The 21,032-nt window shown below is 38.8% G+C and overlaps 1 protein-coding gene across 1 annotated transcript in view; it reads left to right on the forward strand.

The window, feature by feature from the left end:
* Positions 1-5,205: 5,205 nt before the first annotated feature.
* Positions 5,206-21,032, forward strand: part of kmt2e (lysine (K)-specific methyltransferase 2E) — a 43,785-nt gene continuing 27,958 nt past the window's right edge. The window contains 2 exon segments of the mRNA XM_051107267.1: positions 5,206-5,686; positions 20,371-20,555. Coding sequence (XP_050963224.1) covers positions 20,485-20,555 — 71 coding nt within the window. The 5' untranslated portion in view covers positions 5,206-5,686; positions 20,371-20,484.

Here is a 21,032-nt window from a genome sequence, read left to right on the forward strand (position 1 = left end):
CATCGTATTACGACATATCGTGCAGAATTTATTATTAGCCTATTAATGCACTAACTACATTTACAAAGTACGGTGGTACTTACATTTTTAGACCTTGGTACGAGGGTGTGTTTTGAAAAGTACCGTGGTAAAACCATATTTTTGGCCCGTACTTTGCAGTACCATGCATATACCAAAGTATGTAAAGATATTAACATTCATTAAATAAGATCTGGTGTCTTGTAATGTAAATCAATAAGATATGTAAGAGCATAGCAGACTGCTTATAAAATGCATAGAAATAGCAGTTGTCACTGTATCTCTCAATAATGGATTTAGATTTGTAGATTGCATAGAATATAGGTTTTTCAGCTTATTTTTTAATCATGTTGGCATAAATGTAAAAATATGATACAGTAGGCTTTATAGGTTAATTAACCACTACACTTTACTAGCTATTACAATAATGATATTTCATTTTAAAGCTGTAACATGTTGCAGTGTGGTCAAAATACTATGCACTTGATCTAAAAAGACTAAAAATTTCAAAAACAGTATATAAACTTATTACACTATATTTCTGTGCCCTCATCCCTCTTGTGTATAGGTCATGTAATGGACAAACACAGGCTACTATAAGTTAAAACCATGTTAGAAACGAAACCGTTTGGAGATTGATTTCAAAACAGGCAAAGGGACTTTCTGAGGGACACGATACGAAAAAAAAACCCCAACTACAACTGACTAAGCAATGCGCTCTATAGAAAATGCTCCAATACGCCATTTACTAATCATCATCCCCAGAGCAGCGCAGAGGAGGCGTGGGATCGACAACATGGCGGCTCTGGAAACACAATCAATGAAAAAGGCGAAGAGCTCATGCAGCTAGTTTACATCCATCTTAACGAAAGCGAGAAATAAATTACTTCTGAAAAGCATTATGGCATCGCACGACGATGATGTGAAAGCCCAGCGGGGATGTTTTCGGCGCACGATTCGTTTCCTGATCAGCACCAAAACAGGAAATGCGCTCCCTCAGCTCAATTCTTTTGTTGCAGCTCATCTGCGGCGGTTATTGTGACGTAATACACGAAGTACGGACTTCTTAAAAATATGCGCTTGACCTTTAAAAAACTACAAAAACGCATGATATGTACATCAAACAATACACAAAATATGTATATTGATTTCTGAATCGTGAACGAACTGTTAAATCGGTTTATTCTTAGCAGTTCTCGATTCAACGGTGTCATGACAACGCATATGTAACGGTGTTAACTTAAATACATATTATTTTACTAAACCTAACGGCTATTTAGAACCATTTAATCATAATGACATTACAACACACGCGACTGTTAAAAAAATATTATTCTTAATAGGCAAAACCTGTAATAAACAGCAATGTGTATCCACTTTGTGATGTTACTTTAGGTCAAACTTGTCACATCATGCTGTTGTGGGCCACGTAATTACGTCATGACGCAGAAGAAAAAGAATCAGTGAATCGTTTAAAACCGGTTCTTTAAAACGAACCGCCACAAAACACTACTTCCCAATATTCCTGTTTTAAGGCGACAAAAGCACGTTAAGGTTTTTTGCGATTTAAAACACAGGACTGATGACGTACTCGGGGAGTTCAGTCCAGCTTTCGGTAAAGATATTTTCTGGAAAGCCCGTGACCCCGCCCAGTGTGCGCTTTTGTGCAGTGTTGACGCCATCTTCTTGCGATTTTTGCGTCGCGACACGAACTAATTTAGCATATGAACCACCTCCGTGGAAGAGCTCTTCCAAAACGCCGCGTTTCGGAGATCCGCCGAGATTCACGTAAATCAAACGGTTAATGAGATTTGGAGTTAATGGCGCCCTACTGTCGTCCACAAACACGCTCGGATCTCCGGGTGCGCCGCTCTCCCCTCACAGCTCAGCGCCCGCCCACTTATGGAATTCAGATGATGTCATTTGTAGCCAATCAGCGTCGAGAAAACAGGACAATAGGCGTATTATTGGTCAAGGGCAATGTCATTCATTCTATTCAGGAAGGACGGGGAGGGGGATGAGCGGAGAAAATCGCCATTTTGGAAGCGTAACAAAATGAACGATATCGACATAATACCCTAGCTCCAGAACTGCTTGGAATGTAGCCCGTCTTAATGTCCGTTTATAATCTCAACGTCCCGAAAGTTAAAACCTGAAGTTGATTTGACTGGCGTAGGCAATCCTGTGCGACACAACAGCTCGGTTTAACTATCGTTTTCCTTTCAACTGTACAGATTCGACGATCGGCGCGTCACATCGCAGTTTTCTGCTTTGTCTTGCTGTGTTTCTCCACTCTGCGTTGCATAGCTCTTCAACTGCTAGTGGTTGGTTTTATAGCACGGACTGCGCATGCGCAGGAGGATGCGGTTTAGATCCAGTTCAGTATGGGGGAGGGTGTTTGTATGTGGGGTGAGTTGCTCGAATGAAGCCGTCTGGTTGAAGAGCAACATTTGGAGACCCGTGCAACAGTGATATAACGATGAAGCACAACAATCTACTCTTAATTTTATTATTATATATGTATATGTGCATCGTGAACCTGGGACTAGCTTTAAAGCATTTTAACAAAATGGAAAAAAAAATCAAAGAACAAAAAAAAGCGGGTCTGTCCCCAGCCAACGGAAATATTACATTTGCATTACACTCTGCAGATGTTTGTGTTTATACTTGTGGTCATCTCACTCCAGTTACCTTGAGGGAAAAAAGAAACACTGCACTTGTATAAAGGGTTACATAACAGATTTGCAGTCATTTACTGTTTTGGGCCTCACAAGTAGGTGTTCGTATTCAACCATAGTAGGCAAAGACTTGCGTAGGCTGCCTTGTGCTTTGTTTTCTCTCAATTCTTGTAGATAGCTCTTATTATTTCATGTATGTTTTGACATTTGGATACTTGAAATGGGGGAAGGGATTCCATAAAAAAGGAAACGCATGTAGGGACTGATGATTAGACTTCCACGTAAGGAACCTATAAAAAGACACCCAGATATTGAGGCAAAACACAAGGTCTTGGCGAGGTTGAAACCTTTTACCAAACTCCTGTTTGGAATGATAGACACTAGTTATTTTGTACACAGCTTTATAACTATTCCTCGCACTTAGGTTTGGGTTTCAGACAAACTTTGGGATGCGTCATTTGTGACATGACATCTCAAATCATGTGCTGTGCTGTTACTTTAATGACTTGCAACTGCATTTTTGCCAGGCAGTTGAGCAAACAAATCCCGTAGATTTATACTGAATGAAAGACCCGAGCCATATTTAGAAACCGAAATATCCGGTGAGCTCTTCTACCTTGTGACCACTTATCAACCATCCAAAACGCCTTAGCAACAGCAGTTGTGTCCCTAAATATTTTTATGCACTATACACTATGTACTCTGCCGAACTAAGTTATTTTGTCATCCGACATCACAGTCTGCTAAGTGTGAGAAACTGTGACAGCTGAGAGGATAATGTTTCCAACATTTCCAGCTGTATCCGAAATCACCCCCATTCACTATTCCCGATAATACTCCAATATTATAATCCACTGAATGCGTGAATAAAAAAGAGCAAGAGAATTCGGACACTTGAGTGCACTGGACGTGTTGAGCTTGTCGCCATCTTCTGGCAAGACAAAGTGCAATAATGCCCACCATGGTTTCAAACACCAAAACGAAGTGCACTATGTAAGTGTATAGCGGGCTATTTCAATATATTTTTTCAGTTAATCGTGCATCGAAGTGAAATATTTTTTCGTTTTAGAATTTTAGGTCCTGTTTACACAAGTGCGTTTTCGTTTTAAAACAGCACTGCATTTAAGAAACAATCTCTGTCTACACTACACAATTGAAAATGCATGTCACATGACCATTCATGAAGGTACAACCATAGATATGTATAGGTAGATGCCCTATTAATTGTGTCTACATGCTTGCATCTACCTATATAGATCTATGGGTACCAAAGAGCGTGATGTTATCGTTTACACTATCGTCAAGGATATGCAGAAAGAATGTGCAGCAACACCATCGTTTTCAAAAGTCTCCGATTTGGTCCGTTTACACTAAAACGCAACCCAGAGTTTTCAAACTAAAACGGCGTCAGTTTTCAGAAGTCTCAGTTTTCGAGGGTCGAAATGTAGAAGCAGCATAGATGACAGGTGTAATCGTAGCTAAAGTTATATATTTTAAAACAAAACGGCGCTACTGTACATGCAGCCTTAGTGTAAACACAGTAGGGCTGTCAAACGATTAATCACGAATAATCGCAATTTAAAAAAAATGTTTGTGTCTATGTAATATATGTGTGTGTACTGTGTATATGAATTATGTATATATAAATACACACACATACATGTATGTGTTTTAAAAACATTTATATGTATTGTTATATATAAATTAGCGCTGAGCAATGATTAATCGCGATTAATCGCATCCAAAATAAAAGTTTTTGTGTACATTTTATATATATATATATATGTGTGTGTGTGTGTGTGCTATATTATGTATATATGAATACTAATTAATCGCGATTAATCGCATCCAAAATAAAAGCTTTTGTGTACATAATATATATATATATGTGTGTGTGTGTGTGTATATGTGTGTACTATATTATGTATATATGAATACACATGCATGTGTATATTTAAGAAAAATGTTTCTATAAATTATATAAATATATATACATGTAAATATTTTCAAAATATATACTGTATGTGTGTCTTTATGTATACACAATAAAACAGTACACACACATATATAAACAAAAACTTTTATTTTGGATGCGATTAATCGCGAATAATCGTTGCCCAGCACTAAATATAACAATATTCTTAAACATATACATGCACGTGTGTTTACATACACATAATAAGTATACACAGCACACACACACACACATATATATATATATAAACATAAACTTACTTTGCATGCAATTACTCGTGATTAATCGTTTGACAGCCCTAATTTATTCACATTATAATACAAAACGGCATAGATTAGTGCACAAGTACTCGAGATGGGAACTTATTGTGGTAGTTAGATTTGCTCTATAAATTCTGATTCACTTTGGAAGTTCTCTTGTCTTGAGGGTTTCTTCTAAGAAGTGACTCACTATAATCGTTTAGTATTTAAGTATCGTTAATCCCTTATTTTTTCCCTTCTTTAGGCATTTATCTCGATAGGCCGAGCATTCAGGCTTATTTCTCCACAGCGGGCTGCAAACTCCTATGTTTGGACTGTGTGATGAGAAGCCGCGGATGAACTCTCTCTCCTGCCCGCGCCCCTGAGGTTCTGCGGGAAACCCCGCGGAATGTAGAGGCGGAGCGCGCAGTGACAGAGAGCCGGGCGGGGGTGAGCGGGGGGAGGCGGAGTCACGGCACTTCTGCCAGGGCCGCCATTTTTGCACAGGGAAAAGAGACAGGATTGAAGGGATCCAGTTTCTAACTGTCGGCATAGATATGGACAAAATTCTCGGCTTTTAACAGACTCTGACTGTACGCTTGGATTAGAGCAGGACGAAGCGAAATACAAGTGCGAAATAGCGCGATTTGTAAAGCTTTGTTACACATCCGCAGTGGAGAGCGAAGTATTGTTTTGGTTGTGTGGTAGATCAGGCGGCGGGGTCTCACCCGAGTCCCCCGTGTCTTTATTCACAGTTATTACAGTGGACATCAACGGTAAGTACCTGCCGAAATCCTACAGCTGTCTGTTTGTTTATTAGCGAGGCTTGTTTGATGCCACTGGCTAAGTGACTTGCTCAAGAGGGTCCCATCCTTGCATAGATGCTGAAACTGACTTGTATTATCACTTTGCTCAAATTAGATGTAATTACAACGTTGCTGTGCATTTGTCAGCCCTCCTTTTGAGGTATAAATCCCACCTGGCTTGTTGTAAAGAGGGCAATCCGAGCAGTGTGTGTCTGTGTGTGTGTGTATGACTTAATTTAGCAGCTAAAGTGGCTAGCTAGCTCACACCCACCTTTAATGCCTCACAAAAGGAAAGATCTTAAATTGTAACGCTGTTTTGTAGTGGTAACAAGCCGAAAAGCTGCACACGAGAGTAGCGGAGGTAGCGGAAACTCGTTGTCGTTTCTCTTGCGTTGTTGTAAAGCTGCTAGCTACACCAGCAGTCACTGGAGAACTGCTAGCAAGTTAGCCAACCAAGAAAGAAACAGCTCAAGACTTCAATAATCTCTTTACATGCTGGGATGTGCAACAAAAAACTGCTTAGAGTGCCTTAGTTTTGGGGGAAGACGTGGTCACGTCCCACGATATGTTGCTCCCGCCACTTATCTACAATCCTGCTGGTGATTTGCACATGTTTACAACTATTTACACGTGTTTTTGATGTGCGTTTGAGAAATCGAGAGGTGTGAAATGTTTAAAATGGCACGTTGTGCTCTGACAGAGCCTGCAACAACAGGGCTTTTGTTTACACCTCTCAACTCCAGCTAACCATTCACTAGGTGCACTCTTACCCCATACCCAGCCCACAAATGCACTTTAAAGCCTACTGACTGACGTTGACTCAATATTAAGACCGTCTAAAATACAAGATGTGATTTTAATCTATTGTTTTTGGACTTGCTCTAACCGCTGCTGAGGATATGACTTAGTAACGTTACTGCCTAGCATAAAAATGTGTTGATTTAGCAAGGAGGACGTAAAGTGAACGCTTGTTTAGTGTCTGTCTGATGTGTTTTGTGTGGTTGTGTGCTGATAATGAGTGCTGCAGGCGTGGGGGAGGGGTTCGGGCTCGGTTCATGTAGTCAGAGCTGCTTTAGCTTCTCCTCAAAGTGGACCAGAACCGCGCTGCTTTACTAGCGAACTGCGCAGTTATGCCATTTACACTCAATAAACCGTCACTCGACGCGTTTTTAGCTTCAGAGCGATTTGGGTTAGATATTTATTGTTGGAAATCTGATTTATACCTCTGTGGAAGGAAATTAAACGCTCCAGCGTATCATATCGATGCGCATTAGCATAGCAAGCTAAGCGGTTAGCTTCACCCGACTAGCTGTTTGCGAGGACGTTGTTGAATTAGTCGACCGGACGCGGTTAGTTTAGCCTTGCAGACGTTGATAACAGATCATTTGCGTATTTAAAAGTCGTTAAAACGCTGTTTTCCCCTCAGATAATCGTGTGCATTGTGAGGTAACGTTAAGTTGAAGTTGGCTAGTCGTCGTCAGTAAGAATCGCTAGCTACGCAGAAACGACGCAAACACTTTGTTCCAGCACAAAAACAGCGCATTTGACAAACAGATACTTAAGCATGTGAGAAAAGGCGGGTTTCTTGTTATCTTGGCCGTTTTCTGTCAAATTTCAGCGAGTCTTCGAGCGCAGTATTTCCTCTCAGGTGCTTAGTGAAAATGGCGGATGAGTTGATGTTGTGGTAATGAAAGCCTCCACACCCCTAGATCAGCTCACACACACTGCAGCGCCAACACACTCACCCACAGGCAAGTGCACAACACACACCAGAAAAATACAGTGCTGTGTTTCACCAAATATGATTATAGCCTGCGTCCACTGAACGCTTTAGCACATAAACTGAACCATATGTGTGTTCCAAATGTATCAGAAATGTATACACCATTCTCAAATCTCAGCTCATTCATGAGGCAAAGTATAACAAATGACCAGTAATAACCCTTACGCTGTTCAACAACAGATTTTCAAATGGTAGTTGAATATAAAAAGTGTTTAAGTGTGTTAAACATGAGATAGATATTGTCCAAAATGCACACTGGGCTTAAGTAAAAGTATAAACATGCATTCCTTTGTGGAAGGAACAATAGGGGGGTTATAACACATACTAATCTTTGTTTTATAGAGGCGTAAACTATCTTAAATGTAGCTCAATCTTGCTACTCCCTTGTTTAACAATACATTTTAGGCCTGGGTGGTATGATGATATATGTGAGCCTGCACCACAAAACCAATCTTGAGTAACACGGGTTTGTAGCAATCGCCAAAAATATATCGTATGGGTCATAATTATACATTTTTCGTTTATGACATAACTCATTAGGATATTAAGTAAAGCTCATGCTCCAGTAAATTTCCTACTGTAAACGTATCAGCTTTGATTAGTAATATGCATTGCTAAGAACTTCATTTGGACAAATTTTAAAGGTGATTTTCTCAATATTTAGACTTCTTTTGCAACCTCAGATTTCAATAGTTGTATCTTGGCCAAATAGTGTCCTGCACATCAGTGGAAAGCTTATTTATTCAGCTTTCAGATGATGTATAAATCTCAATTTCAAAAAACTGAACCTTATGGCTGGTTTTGTGGTCCAGGGTCACATTTGTGTATCATCTAAGTGTAAACTTAATTGTAACTCATCTTGGTCCTCCCTTGTTTTACAACACAGTACCTTCTAGGCCTGGGTGGTATGATGATATATGTGACCCTGGACCACAAAACCAGTCTTGAGTAACACGAGTTTGTAGCGATCGCCAAAAATATATCGTATGGGTCATAATTATACATTTTTCGTTTATGACATAACTAATCAGGATATTAAGTAAAGATCATGGTCCAGTAAATTTCCTACTGTAAACGTATCAGCTTTGATTAGTAATATGCATTGCTAAGAACTTAATTTGGACAATTTTAAAGGTGATTTTCTCAATGTTTAGACTTTTTTTTGCACCCTCAGATTTCAGTAGTTGTATCTTGGCCAAATAGTGTCCTGCACATCAATGGAAAGCTTATTTATTCAGCTTTCAGATGATGTATAAATCTCAATTTCAAAAAACTGAACCTTATGGCTGGTTTTGTGGTCCAGGGTCACATTTGTGTTTCATCAAATTGTAACTCATCTTGTTCCTCCCTTGTTTTACAACACAGTACATTCTAGGCCTGGGTGGTATGGCGATACGTGTACCATTTCATTGTTTTCGTTATTCTGCATATGTTGTGGTATATATATACTGTCACAACTGCATGGCTGCTTAGTTTTTGTGACGTTGTAGCGATAAACAAGTTTTATTTAAAAATACATTTAAAAAAAACCTCAATGCAGTTGTTTTGTTGACTGTTGAGAATGCGAATGAGAATTTGCGGCTTATTGCGCTTTAATGTTTAACACACTTTTTAAAATTGTTTTTCTGTTGTTATTTGCATCTTTGTTCTAATTTGTAATTAGATTAAATAATATAACACAAGTAACTTCAAATGCACTTACTCATATTGCGAAATAAGAATTTCTTCATACCACCCACCCCTAGGAAATTCTTTTGTGACTTAGTTTACCTTACTGGAAATTCATGACTATGAAAGGCAGGGTTGTGCTGTACCAGAAACCTAGATGTGTGTATTGCCTCACCTAAAGAGTTAACAGGAAACGAGACATTTCTCGAACTCACGCACAGCCGTCTGCATCTTAAAACTACTCAGCAATAACAGTTTTGGTTTAACAGTCACACTTAGGAGTTTGACTTTTTATTTGAGGATGCCGTCGAGTTTACTGCAGCATTGAAAGGAGCGCAACCCACACGGCTGTGTCATATTTCTCTCATGATTACTTCTCCCTCCCCTCTGGTCAGCGGGGAGTTTACAGGTCCAGAAGAATGTGGTTATTCATCATGGGGTAAACACAGGCCCTAATGCGTAATGAATAGACGATGATGCTGCAGAAAGGTAATCTTGATCTTGGATAGGAAGCAGTGAGTGACTGCTCATGCGTGAACTGATAGCACATCATCGGGGGCTTCGGTTATCCAGCGGGTCAAGGCATCACGTCGCTTGTGATTGCTGATGTTTATGCGTTTTAGCACTCTTAATGCGTCTGGGTTCTCAACCTGATGCATATGTTGTTGTAGCTTTCAGGGGCAGGTGGAATAGCTTACAGGGTCAAGCTGTGAGATAACAGCTGGGACTCGATTGTTACTCCTTTGACATTGACAAAGACCCCCCTCTTGAGCTCTCCTTTCACCTCACATCCACTGGCTGTAGCAGATGCTGGACTTTGTGGAAAGTTTTTTTTGGAGTCCGTATAACTGTGTGTGAGCACCGCTCAAGCGTCTTCCTGTTTAACATACGTTAAAATAATGTTGTAAATGTGGTTTCATCAGTAGAAATCACTTACTTGCTGCCTTTGGAAAGGTTTTGCGTAATAAAAACCAAGCTGTTGTTCCAACAGGCTTTTAAAAATGCCAGTTTGTGCATATTTTTTGTAGAATCCAATGATATGTGGACTCTACAAGAACTGTGAGACTGGCCTCTGTGGTGCAAACTTTGGCAGCCACGGTTGAGATGATGGTCTGAGACACTTGCCAAACACATGCTTTGGACTGTTTTTCCTCAGGACAGCGCCATGGCTGAGATTCAAGATGGCCATTAAGAACGGATTTGTCATCTATTGTATAAAGGCTGATAAATACTGTACATATTTTTGTCTGTATGGGAAAGCTCGCATTTGTGCTTGCATGCAGATAACGAGAGAAGCCGACCATGTACAGTGCAGACTGTGGCTTTCTGACAGGCGTTTCCTGTAGGTGGAGGTCCAATCGTTGGCATGTAGTGGTGTGACATCACAATGAGGCTGTGCAGCTGTGCAAAGAGGATGGAACATCAGCCTACGCACATCAACACACAGCTCACAACTCTGGCAGCGACACTAGAGGGAAGTGATCCACGCGGAGAACGGAGCAGAAGCGTGCTTAGCTGCTCTGTTGCACAACCCTGGTTTGTTTTTAAACGTTAAGCGTAGTGCATTTCAACCATGCCGTCATCTCATCAGATGAAAAACATGGTGGATGAACTTAAACGGTCTTGTTTTTTTTTTTTTTTTTTTAAGGTCAGTGCTCCCTAGGGATGCATTGAAAGGTGAAGGTTGAAGCACTTTTTAAAAATAAATGTTCTTTATTGGCATCAGTGGTTCTGTGAAGAACCTTGAACATCCATGAAGCTTTTCAAATGCAGGTTCTTTAGGTTTTTAAAATGTTCTTCAAAAAGAATCTTTGGGGAACCAAAAATGGTTCTTCTTTAGCTTTTTTTTTAAAAGTGAAGAACATTTTTATTCCACTATGGCATTGTGAAGTCTTTAGTGCAGAAAATATCTACCTGAAACATGCAATCAGCGTAAACGGCTGCAGCAGCTGCATTCACCATACTGTCTTATTCTTTGTCAGGTTGTCATGTCACACTTGTGTTCTAGCCTCACTGCGCATGGGAGACTTGACGCTGTGTGTGTGTGTGAGGCCATGGGCAGTGTCTGTTTGTTCTGTGTGTTGACACAGGGATGGAGAAGTAAAGTACCCCCCCCCTCCCTCTCAGGAGAGATGGAGGGTATAAAGAGAGAGAGAGAGAGGCAGGTGTCTCAGGTGACGCATCTATCCTCGCATTGCGCACACTGGGACACACACGTGCTAAAACCCTTTTTTGCTTGAGACTCCAAAGATGTTGTGTTTTTATATTGACAGCCTGTGTTTTATCAAACCAAGGTGTGGTTAAGCATGTATGCTGGTAGCCGGTTCCACCGGGAGGCCTGTTAGTGCCGTAGGGTCACGTGGGAGATGTGCAGGGAGGAGCCGCAGGCTCAGGTAACCTGTTTTTGTTTCCCTGCTGTAACAGAGCTCTCTCAAAGGGCCCTACCTACATGACAGGTGTCCCATAGAGCAGACAGGCAAGGGTTCAGCAGCGCATCCTACTCATTTATACATGTGTGAATGTTATCATGGGGTGTTTGTGATGTATTGGTGCGAGCCAGGCGTTAAATCGATCATGTGGCCATGCCATTATTAAGTCTGAGTGGCCCAGACTGTCCTTTTCACCCATGGCACTCACTGTTGTGTCTGACTGATTTGACCACTGCACATCCATACGTGCACATACAGGCTGATACGCCAAAATTGATATTAAATAAGACAAAGGAAATTTGCAGTTGTTTGGGTTTTAGAGGTTTGAGAAGACGGATATTTGAACATCTGCTAAACTAAATGTGACCCTAGACCACAAAACCAGTCTGAAGTAGCATGGGTATATTTTTAGCAATCGTCAACAATACATTGTATGGGTCAAAATTATCATTTTTTTCTTGTATGCCAAAAATCATTAGGATAGTAAGTAAAGATCATGTTCCATGAAGATATTTTGTAAATATCCTACCATAAATATATCAAAACTTAATTTTTGATTAGTAATATGCATTGCTAAGAACTGCATTTGGACAACTTTAAAAGTCTTTTTTCAAACTTTAAAAAATTTTTTTGCACCCTCAGATTCCAGATTTTTAAATAGCTGTACCTCAGTTAAATATTGTCCATTTGACCCTTGTGACTGGTTTTGTGGTCCAGGTTCACAAATATTAAAGCAGTAGGTTTTCTAAATGCATTGTAATTACCTTGTTGTGAACAAGTCTTCTCTGCTTTTTTTATTATTTCTTTTTTTTTAAATTGACCTTGAAATCACAGGTCATATTTAGGGACTTTTTTTAGAATTGGCCAGTATGCAACCACCCAAAAACACCCTTTTTTGACACAGATTGCATGATTAAAATAGATTCGGATTCACAAGCTTGCGATTCGATTTCCAATTTGATTCGATTATTTTGAATCGCGATTAATAGCATCCAAAATAAGTTTTTGTGTGTGTGATATGTGTGTGCTTTGTGTATTTATTATGTATATATGAATTGCATGTATCAGCATGTATATATACTGAAAAGAAAATGTTTATATATTAAATACATTTATGTGTAATATAAACTATATGATTATAAATATGTACCAAAAAAAATAACTATTTTCAGAATATATAATGTATGCTGTGTGTGTCTTTTTATATACATAATAAATATACACAGTACACATATTACATAAACAAAAACTTAATCGTAGCACAGCACTGTTTTATTATATATATATATATATATATATATATATATATATATATATATATGTAGTACAGTGCATACCATATTATCTTAAGGAAAAACAAATCTAATGCTGTAAAATACCAAAAAGCTCCTCTCTAGAGTTAATTTTGTTTAGCGGTTTATGTTTATGTCCACCGAATATGTTTATTTCTGTTATATTGACGTCTCTCTGCGGTTGAAACACTGAATAAGCGATTACTCAAGACAGGATACAAATTTCGATATGCTGTGCTCTTTTAACATACCTTCAGATGTTTATTGTGTGCTGAAACCAGTTAAAGTGGATGAGACTAAAGTGGATCGGATATTATTTGATTATTGTAATAAATAATGAACAGAATGTGAAATTTGAGACTTTGTTTTATATCAAAAGTAACAAAGCACAAAGCTTATTACGATTTATTGGATGGGAGTCGCGCTACAATGTTGTGTTCATTAACTGAAAAGATTAACAGGTGGACTATTGTTTTTCGGGAGTTTTATTTGGATGTAACAATATCGTTTTGTAAAAATGTGAATTGGTTAAAATGGAGAACTCAATATATATATATATTTTTAACCCAGACCTACTTGCAACCTCACAGCAACAACCTAGCATTGTAGCTGTGAGTTTTGCTATGCCAAGCATTATTTTGTTCTTCAGAAAACATAAAAATCGGGTTTTCTAAGCAACTCTAAATGAAACACACTTTTCTAAATAGGGGATGTGCATCATTGATTTTGTCATCAGTCATCCTTATCTAATTTTAGAATGTCAAGTGCCTCCTTTCTGACTATGGTGGAGGTGCACTGTGTTTAGCCACTTGGCAGTCTAGCGCTTGAGCCATTAACCTCATTAGCATTTGTTGGAAAGGCTGAGATAAAATAGATGCCCAAAAGTCAAAAGAGCCCACCCTGAGGTCTCTATGAAATTCTGAGAGTTTTTCTGCATTCATCTTTGTAAATATCGCTAATAAAATATTTTATTCAAGTAGGCTTTTTGTTAGCAGCTAAAGGTGGTCGGTGGCAGTGATTGTGCTCTGATTGTGGCATATTCACCTCACAGGAAAAGACGCGAACAAGGTGACACCGCCTCGTACCTCATGCATCTTTATCAATGACAGTCAGGAAGAGCTCTCGGCGTGCGTTCGTGCATTTTCGAGGCACGTGGTTGTGTAAAGCCTCAGTGTAGCGTAGGCTGCGATGACTCAGCCTGCGAGAATGGTGTGAAGTCACATCGCCGGGGCTAACGTTTGGAAGCCTGCTCTATTTCCATCTCTCCCCGCTGAAAATCAGACAACGCGAACCTGGAAAATGACTGTGGGAGAGAGCGAGGGAGAAACGGGGAGAGAAAGGAGAAAACATGTGTTGACACTCCTACATGAGCCTGTGGGTTTCCCTGCCCGCTGTAGCGAGCTGCCGGAAGGAGGAGCTTCCCGTACGACATTGTGTCCATACAGAGAGAGGAGGAAAAACAGTTGGATTCAGCTGGCAGGTTCTGTGCCAGAATTGCTCACTCATCTTCACTGCTTAGATGGATAGCCACTGGAAGGACAGAGCAAAGGAATAGTATGTTTTGTTTCGAAAGCTGCTTATCTGTTCATAGGCTCTTTAAATGGCTTCTCTTTCCTCATGACCATTTAATTGGTCTCGTATTCCGCAGCCAGCTCCCCCTATTTTCCCTCCCCGACCACCCCTCCCTTCCCCTCCGAGTGTCAAGGGTTTATTTAGGAAGTGCAGAGGGGAGGGAAAGAAATCCGGGTAGGGCAGGCAAGCGTTTTTCTTTCTTTTCTCTCTCTCTCTTTCTCTCTGGCTGTGTTCCTCATGAGTGGCAGACGGTTCTACTAAAGGAAATGGGCGTGTCGGAGGCAGTCTGAATGCTCGGATTTAGTCAGGAATGCTCTACTGTACTAGATTTTTCCACACCTCCCTTTTATATTTTCGAGGAGGGGGATTTTGCTGTGTGTGTGTGTGTGTGTGCGTCTGAGGAGCAGGAACGGGTACGTTTGGCTGTTCAGAGAACATATGTGATGGTTGTGTGTGTGTGTGTGTGTGTGTGTGTGTGTATGTATATATGTGTGTGTGTGTGTGTGTGTGTATACAGAGAGGCAATGCGCACGCGTGCATTCCTGGGCAGTGACGGCAGGATTGCCCTGCTGAGGCCAAGAAGAACAGACTCAGTGTGAGAAAGCTGGAAAGAGACCACCGTATGCTTTCTAAGGGAAATAGGTTTATTACACAACACAATGTTGTCTCTCTTTCGCCTTTTCCTTTATGTTGTTACGCCTTTATGAAGAGGGCATGGTCACTTAAGCTCCATTCCAAAACATAGTGAGCTGCCTACTTGGGGAGCTTTTAAGGCCGTCTGTGGTCACTGTGTTCTACAGGATTTAGTTTTTGAACAAGGGTCTCAATTCCCCCTTTGCAAACCCTGATATTCAGCTTTGATTTTGTTTTTTTTTATAATAACATAATATAATAAGCTCTGTTCCAAAACATGGTGAGCTGCCTGCTTACGGAGCATTTTAGGGCATCTGTGGTTGGCGTTTATCACAGGATTTAGCTTTTAAGTAAGGGTCTCCATTCGCCTTTTCCAAATCGTGAAATTCTGTTTTGACTTGGTGTAATAATATAATATGCTTTGTTCCAAAACATGGTGAGCTGCCTAGCTAGGAAGCATTTTAGGGCATCTCTGATAGGTCAGTGCGTCCTATAGGTTTTAGTTTTTAAAGCAGGGTCTCAATTCCCCTTTGCCAAACCCTGAAATTCAGTTTTGACTTGGTATAATAATAATACGGTAGAAGCTCTGTTCCAAAACATAGTGAGCTCCTTACTTAGGGAGCATTTTAGAGCATCTGTGATAGGTCAGTGCATCCTATAGGATTTAGTTTTTTAAGCAGTGTCTCAGTTCTCTTTTGCCAAACCCTGAAATTCAGTTTTGATATGGTATAATAATATGATAGAAGCTCTGTTCCAAAACTGAGCTCCCTACTTAAGGAGCATTTTAGGCTGCATCACATTTTAGGTTGGTGTGTATCACAGGATTTAGCTTTTGATTAAGGGTCTCAATTCCACCTTTCCAAACCCTGAAATTCAGTTTTGACTTTGTATGAGATAATAAGCTCTGTTCCAAAATATAGTCAGCTGCCTACTTAGGGAGCATTTTATAGCATCTGTGGTCAGTATGTCCTACAGGATTTAGTTTTTGAAGAAGAGTCTTTATTCCCCCTTTTCCAAACCATGAAATTCAGCTTTGAGTTGGTATAACAATAAAATATAATAACATAAGCTCCGTTTCAAAAGATAGTGAGCTGCCTACTTAGGGAGCATTTTAAGACATCAGTGATAGGTCAGTGTGTCCGGTAGGATTTAGTTTTTGATCAAGGGTCTCTATTCCCCCTTTGCAAAACCCTAAAATTCAGCTTTGTCTTGGTATAATTCAGTATAATACTTTAAGCTCTGTTCCAAAACATAGTGAGCTGCCTACTTAGGGAGCGTGTTAGGGCATCTGTGGTCAGCGTGTCCTACAGGATTTAGTTTTGGAAAAAGGGTCTCCGTTCCCCCTTTCCAAACCCTGAAATTTACCTTTGACTTGGTGTAATAATATGTGACCCTGGACCACAAAACCAGTCATAAGGGTAAATTTTTCGAAATTGAGCTTCATACATCATCTGAAAGCTGAATAAACAAGCTTTCAATTGACGTACGGTTTGTTAGGACAGGACAATATTTGGCCGAGATATGACTATTTGAATATCTGGAATCTGAGGGTGCAAAAAAATCAAAATATTGAGAAAATCACCTTTGAAGTTGTCCATAAGAAGCTCTTACTAATGCATATTACTAATCAAAAATTAAGTTTTGATATATTTACAGTAGGAATTTTACAAAATATCTTCATGAAACATGATCTTTACTTAATTTCCTAATGATTTTTGGCATAAAAGAAAAATCAATAATTTTGACCCATACAGTGTATTTTTGGCTATTGCTACAAATACACCCCAGCGACTTAAGACTGGTTTTGTGGTCCAGGGTCACATATAAAAACTCAAGCTCTGTTCCAAAACATAGTGAGCTGGCTACTTAGGGAGCATTTTAGGGCATCTGTGGTCGGCGTGTAGTTTTGGAAAAAGGGTCTCCGTTCCCGATTTCCAAACCCTGAAATTCAGCTTTGCCTTTTATATAATAATACAATAAGCTCTGTTGTAAAACATAGTGAGCTGCCTGCTTAGGAAGCATTTTAGGGCGTTTTTCTTAATATAATTGTATAAAATGAAATTGTAATTATTTGTATTACTGTTATAGAAAAATATTGAATGAGTTCTGTTTTTAAAAAAACTGACTCACCTCAAACATATATAAAAGAGTATAAAGATAAAATATTTACATGTCATATTACGGTGATTTATAAAAAATTACCCCTGTTTAATTCCAGGGGGCAAATATTGTCCCTGAATGGAACAGTTAATTTCAGATAGATAAATAGTTTTTATGCATGTGCTCTGTATTTTCCTAACATCAAAACTTGATTGCAATCAATATTGAGTGGCGCCTCCTGGTCTCTGTTTGTGGGTTATTTTTGTGCCATAACGCTGCTTATGTAGAGCATTCCGAATCAGTCACTTATTAGCTTCCAATTCAGTCAGGATACTGCCTTCGAGGACAGCTGCCTATGTAAACAAAAGCCAGCGAGGCTCTCTAGTTCACTAGATTTGGAACAGAGCTATTATTTCCTGTGCCTTTTCAAGGGCTGTGAAACTCCATTCATTTTTCACAGCAGTCCAAACATCCCCAATATATCAGACCCACAGCGCTTGTGAAAGCGACCTGACGTGGCCAAAAATGGAAGAATTGTAGTTGCCTGCGGAGTACATCACACACGGACACGTCGTCAGATTCCTATTAATTAGCCCCGAAGCTGACAGCTGTCATCTCTGTGAGTCTTTGGACTGCTTTTAGCCTCTCTGTAGTCTTTGCGGTCTACATAGAGCACACACGCGCCACACATGTAGATGACAGACTCATTCGAACGCTGTTTCCAAACAGTGAAGACGTGCCACCTTCATAGGGAAGTGCAAGTGTGTTTGTGTATTTAAAGGGGCATGTTAAGGCTGGTTAAGGTGTGTGTTGTATGCAGGCTTGTAAGTTCATGTTTTGTTTATTTGCAGTGATCTAGATCACAAGCTTGGTATGCAAAGTCCAAATTTAACCAAATGTGGGTTAAATTTGGCTTTGGTGGGTAAATAGTTAATCATTTTAGTCATTTTAAAAACTGTTTTTTTTTTTGTCTTTTTAATGCAATGCAAGTGCATCAAATTACTTGGATATAAATGATCTAGTAGTGATTGACACAGGACTAAATAAAAAGTAATAAAAACTATTTTTTATTGCACTGCACAGTTTTCTTTGGTAGAATAATGTCTAAAATGTTTTAAAACATTTAAACATTTGGATATCAAATATGTAAATGAAAAATAGATATTCTCAATAAATGGTGAAAACAAAATATGAATAACATTTTATATAATATGAATATTATAAAATAATTAGAAAATATTAAAATGATGAACAGCATTTTGTATATAATTTTGTACAATTATAATAATTAATATAATAGTCTCAATAAATAGTGTAAATATGGTATATAAATAAATATATCAAATATCTAAATTAAAATATATATTGTCTCAATTAATGGTAAAAATATAGGAAAATAAAATGGGGAATAACATTATAATATGAATATTATAAAATATGAATAACACACCCACACACACACACATATATATGTATGTATATGTATGTGTGTGTGTGTTATTCATATTTTATATGAATACAAAGAGTTAGAAAAAATATTAATAAAACTGAGTTGTCTGTGTGTTTTAAAAATTATAATAATATACTGGTTTCAACAAATAGTGCATATAAATACAAAAAATAGAAAAATAACGAATACAAATTAATAAGAAGATTAATAGAAGATTAATAATAGGATTACTTTTTACAATTTTAATAAAATTTTAATAATTATATTTTAATAAATATAATTGCATCAATAAATAGTGCTTATAAATGCAAAAAATAGAAGAATAAAAATATGAATAACATTTTATGTGTGTGTATTATTATTTATTTGTTAAATATAATAAATAAAAATTTCTCAATAGTGCATATAAATAAAAAATAGAAAAATAAATCATTAATAATATAAATACAGAAAAAACAACATCAATACAGGAAAAAAATAGAAAAATAAAACTATATAAAAAATAAAACTACATTAAAAAAAAAACTATATATATATAATTGTCTCAATAAACAGTGCATATAAATACATATACATTTTTATAATAATAAATATAATTGAACATTTTAGGGGTTTTTTGTTGTTGTTGTTAAAACTGACATTGGTAAGTAAGGCGAAGCCATTGCCACAATGCTAGTATTCCCTCCTGTTTTCTGTTTTGTAGCCATCCAGTCTTGCCAAAATCCAGGTTTCATTTGTAGACTTTATGTCCCAGCATCTGGCCCCTCCTCTAATCCCACTTATCACCACAACACACACACACTCTTTAATTCCTTTGTCGCACCCTGTTTGTTGTTCCAGGGGAAGTATGTCAGTGTGACATATTTAGCCCCTCTGACCAGGATTAAAACGTTACTTGCAAAGGAAGCCCTGATTGGCTGATTGCGGCTGTCCATCAACGCCATTTCCCTCCTACATCCACAGAGCTGCTTCCCTCCGTCTCCCCGACACATACAAAGCTTAATCATTAATCTTTCCATCCATCCGTTTTTATTTTTTTGCCACCTCCCGCATTAAATCTTCTCGCAATCAACAACACGTCTCTGTGCGCGCTCAGGATGAGTGGACGTTTATGGATGAAAGCGGAAAATATAAAAGGCCGCCTCCATGTTGTGTTTTCTCTCCCTCTCTAGTCTTCCTTCACTTTCATGGTAGCATGCAACTGCGCCCCCTTGAGCCAATACAGAGTCATTTCACCCTGTTTGTTGTTTCTGCAAAGGTCGAGCGCTGTTATTGGACGCGGCTTTGCCACACAATCTTCACTTCCCCTCCCATGTCTTACAAAGGACATGTTCAAACACTGATTTTTTTTTTTTTTGTTTCGTTGTCTTAAAGGGCTAAAGAAACTTTTCCCAAACTAACATGTTGAAGCACAAACTTGAGCTTTTGTTGCTTGTGTGGTATATAAAAGTTAAAAAGTAATATTATGTAAATGCTGTAGTATTCCTGTTCCTGTCTGCAAGAATAACACTAAGCCTTAGGGCCAAGCATAGCCTCATATTTGTTTTATGAATCATAGTCACTCGTTGAAAAGAGTCATATCCTGTTTACAATGACCCAGGTTTCGTAATATGTGCCATGTCGGTGTGTAGTGTCCCCATCACGTTTTTATTACTCTGTTTGTGTTATATCCCGAGTCTGGTGCAAGCTCTAACAGTGTGTTTTTATCTTTCCCTCTGTCTCTGCAGGCCTTGTGGATGCACTTAGATGTGTGCAATGAGTGCTGTGGCTGACATGCCTCAGTGTTTTGGATTGCTGTGTTCTGGACTCAGTAGGACAAGAGACTCCCAGCACAGAACGTCATGAGCGTAGTCATCCCAGTAGGGGTGGACACGGCCAACACCTCGTACCTGGACATGGCTGCAGGCTCAGAGTGAGTTGCCCTCTTCCTGTCCGTGTCCTATCGTATTGACTCATCGCTACCTTTCGTTTCATTTTGTTCCTTTTCTGGTTGCATCAGCAGAGAGAAATGCATCTCTAGTCAGATTTTTCCACCAACCACTTCCGTTCTCTCATCTATCTGCTTCCTTCTCATCAGTAACTTGCTCTGCTGCTGTTGCATCCCCAGAAGATTTTTAGTGCAACAAGTTATGAAGCAGTTAGTCTTTCCCAAAACCATGGAAGTGGATGGGACAAAATTGACCATAAAATGGCATAAAAGTGATCTTTGTGACTTGTGCGCTCTCCTAAAAGTGTACACTGCTGTTCAAAAGTTTGGGATCAATAAGATTTTTTTAATACAGCCTCACTGAGCCTGTGTTTATTTGATCAAAAATGCAGAAATAACTGTAATATTGTGAAATATTATTGCAATTTGTAATATACTTTAAAATATAATTTGTTTCTGTGA

Source organism: Labeo rohita, chromosome 4, assembly GCF_022985175.1.
Source record: "Labeo rohita strain BAU-BD-2019 chromosome 4, IGBB_LRoh.1.0, whole genome shotgun sequence".
Lineage (NCBI taxonomy): Eukaryota > Metazoa > Chordata > Actinopteri > Cypriniformes > Cyprinidae > Labeo > Labeo rohita.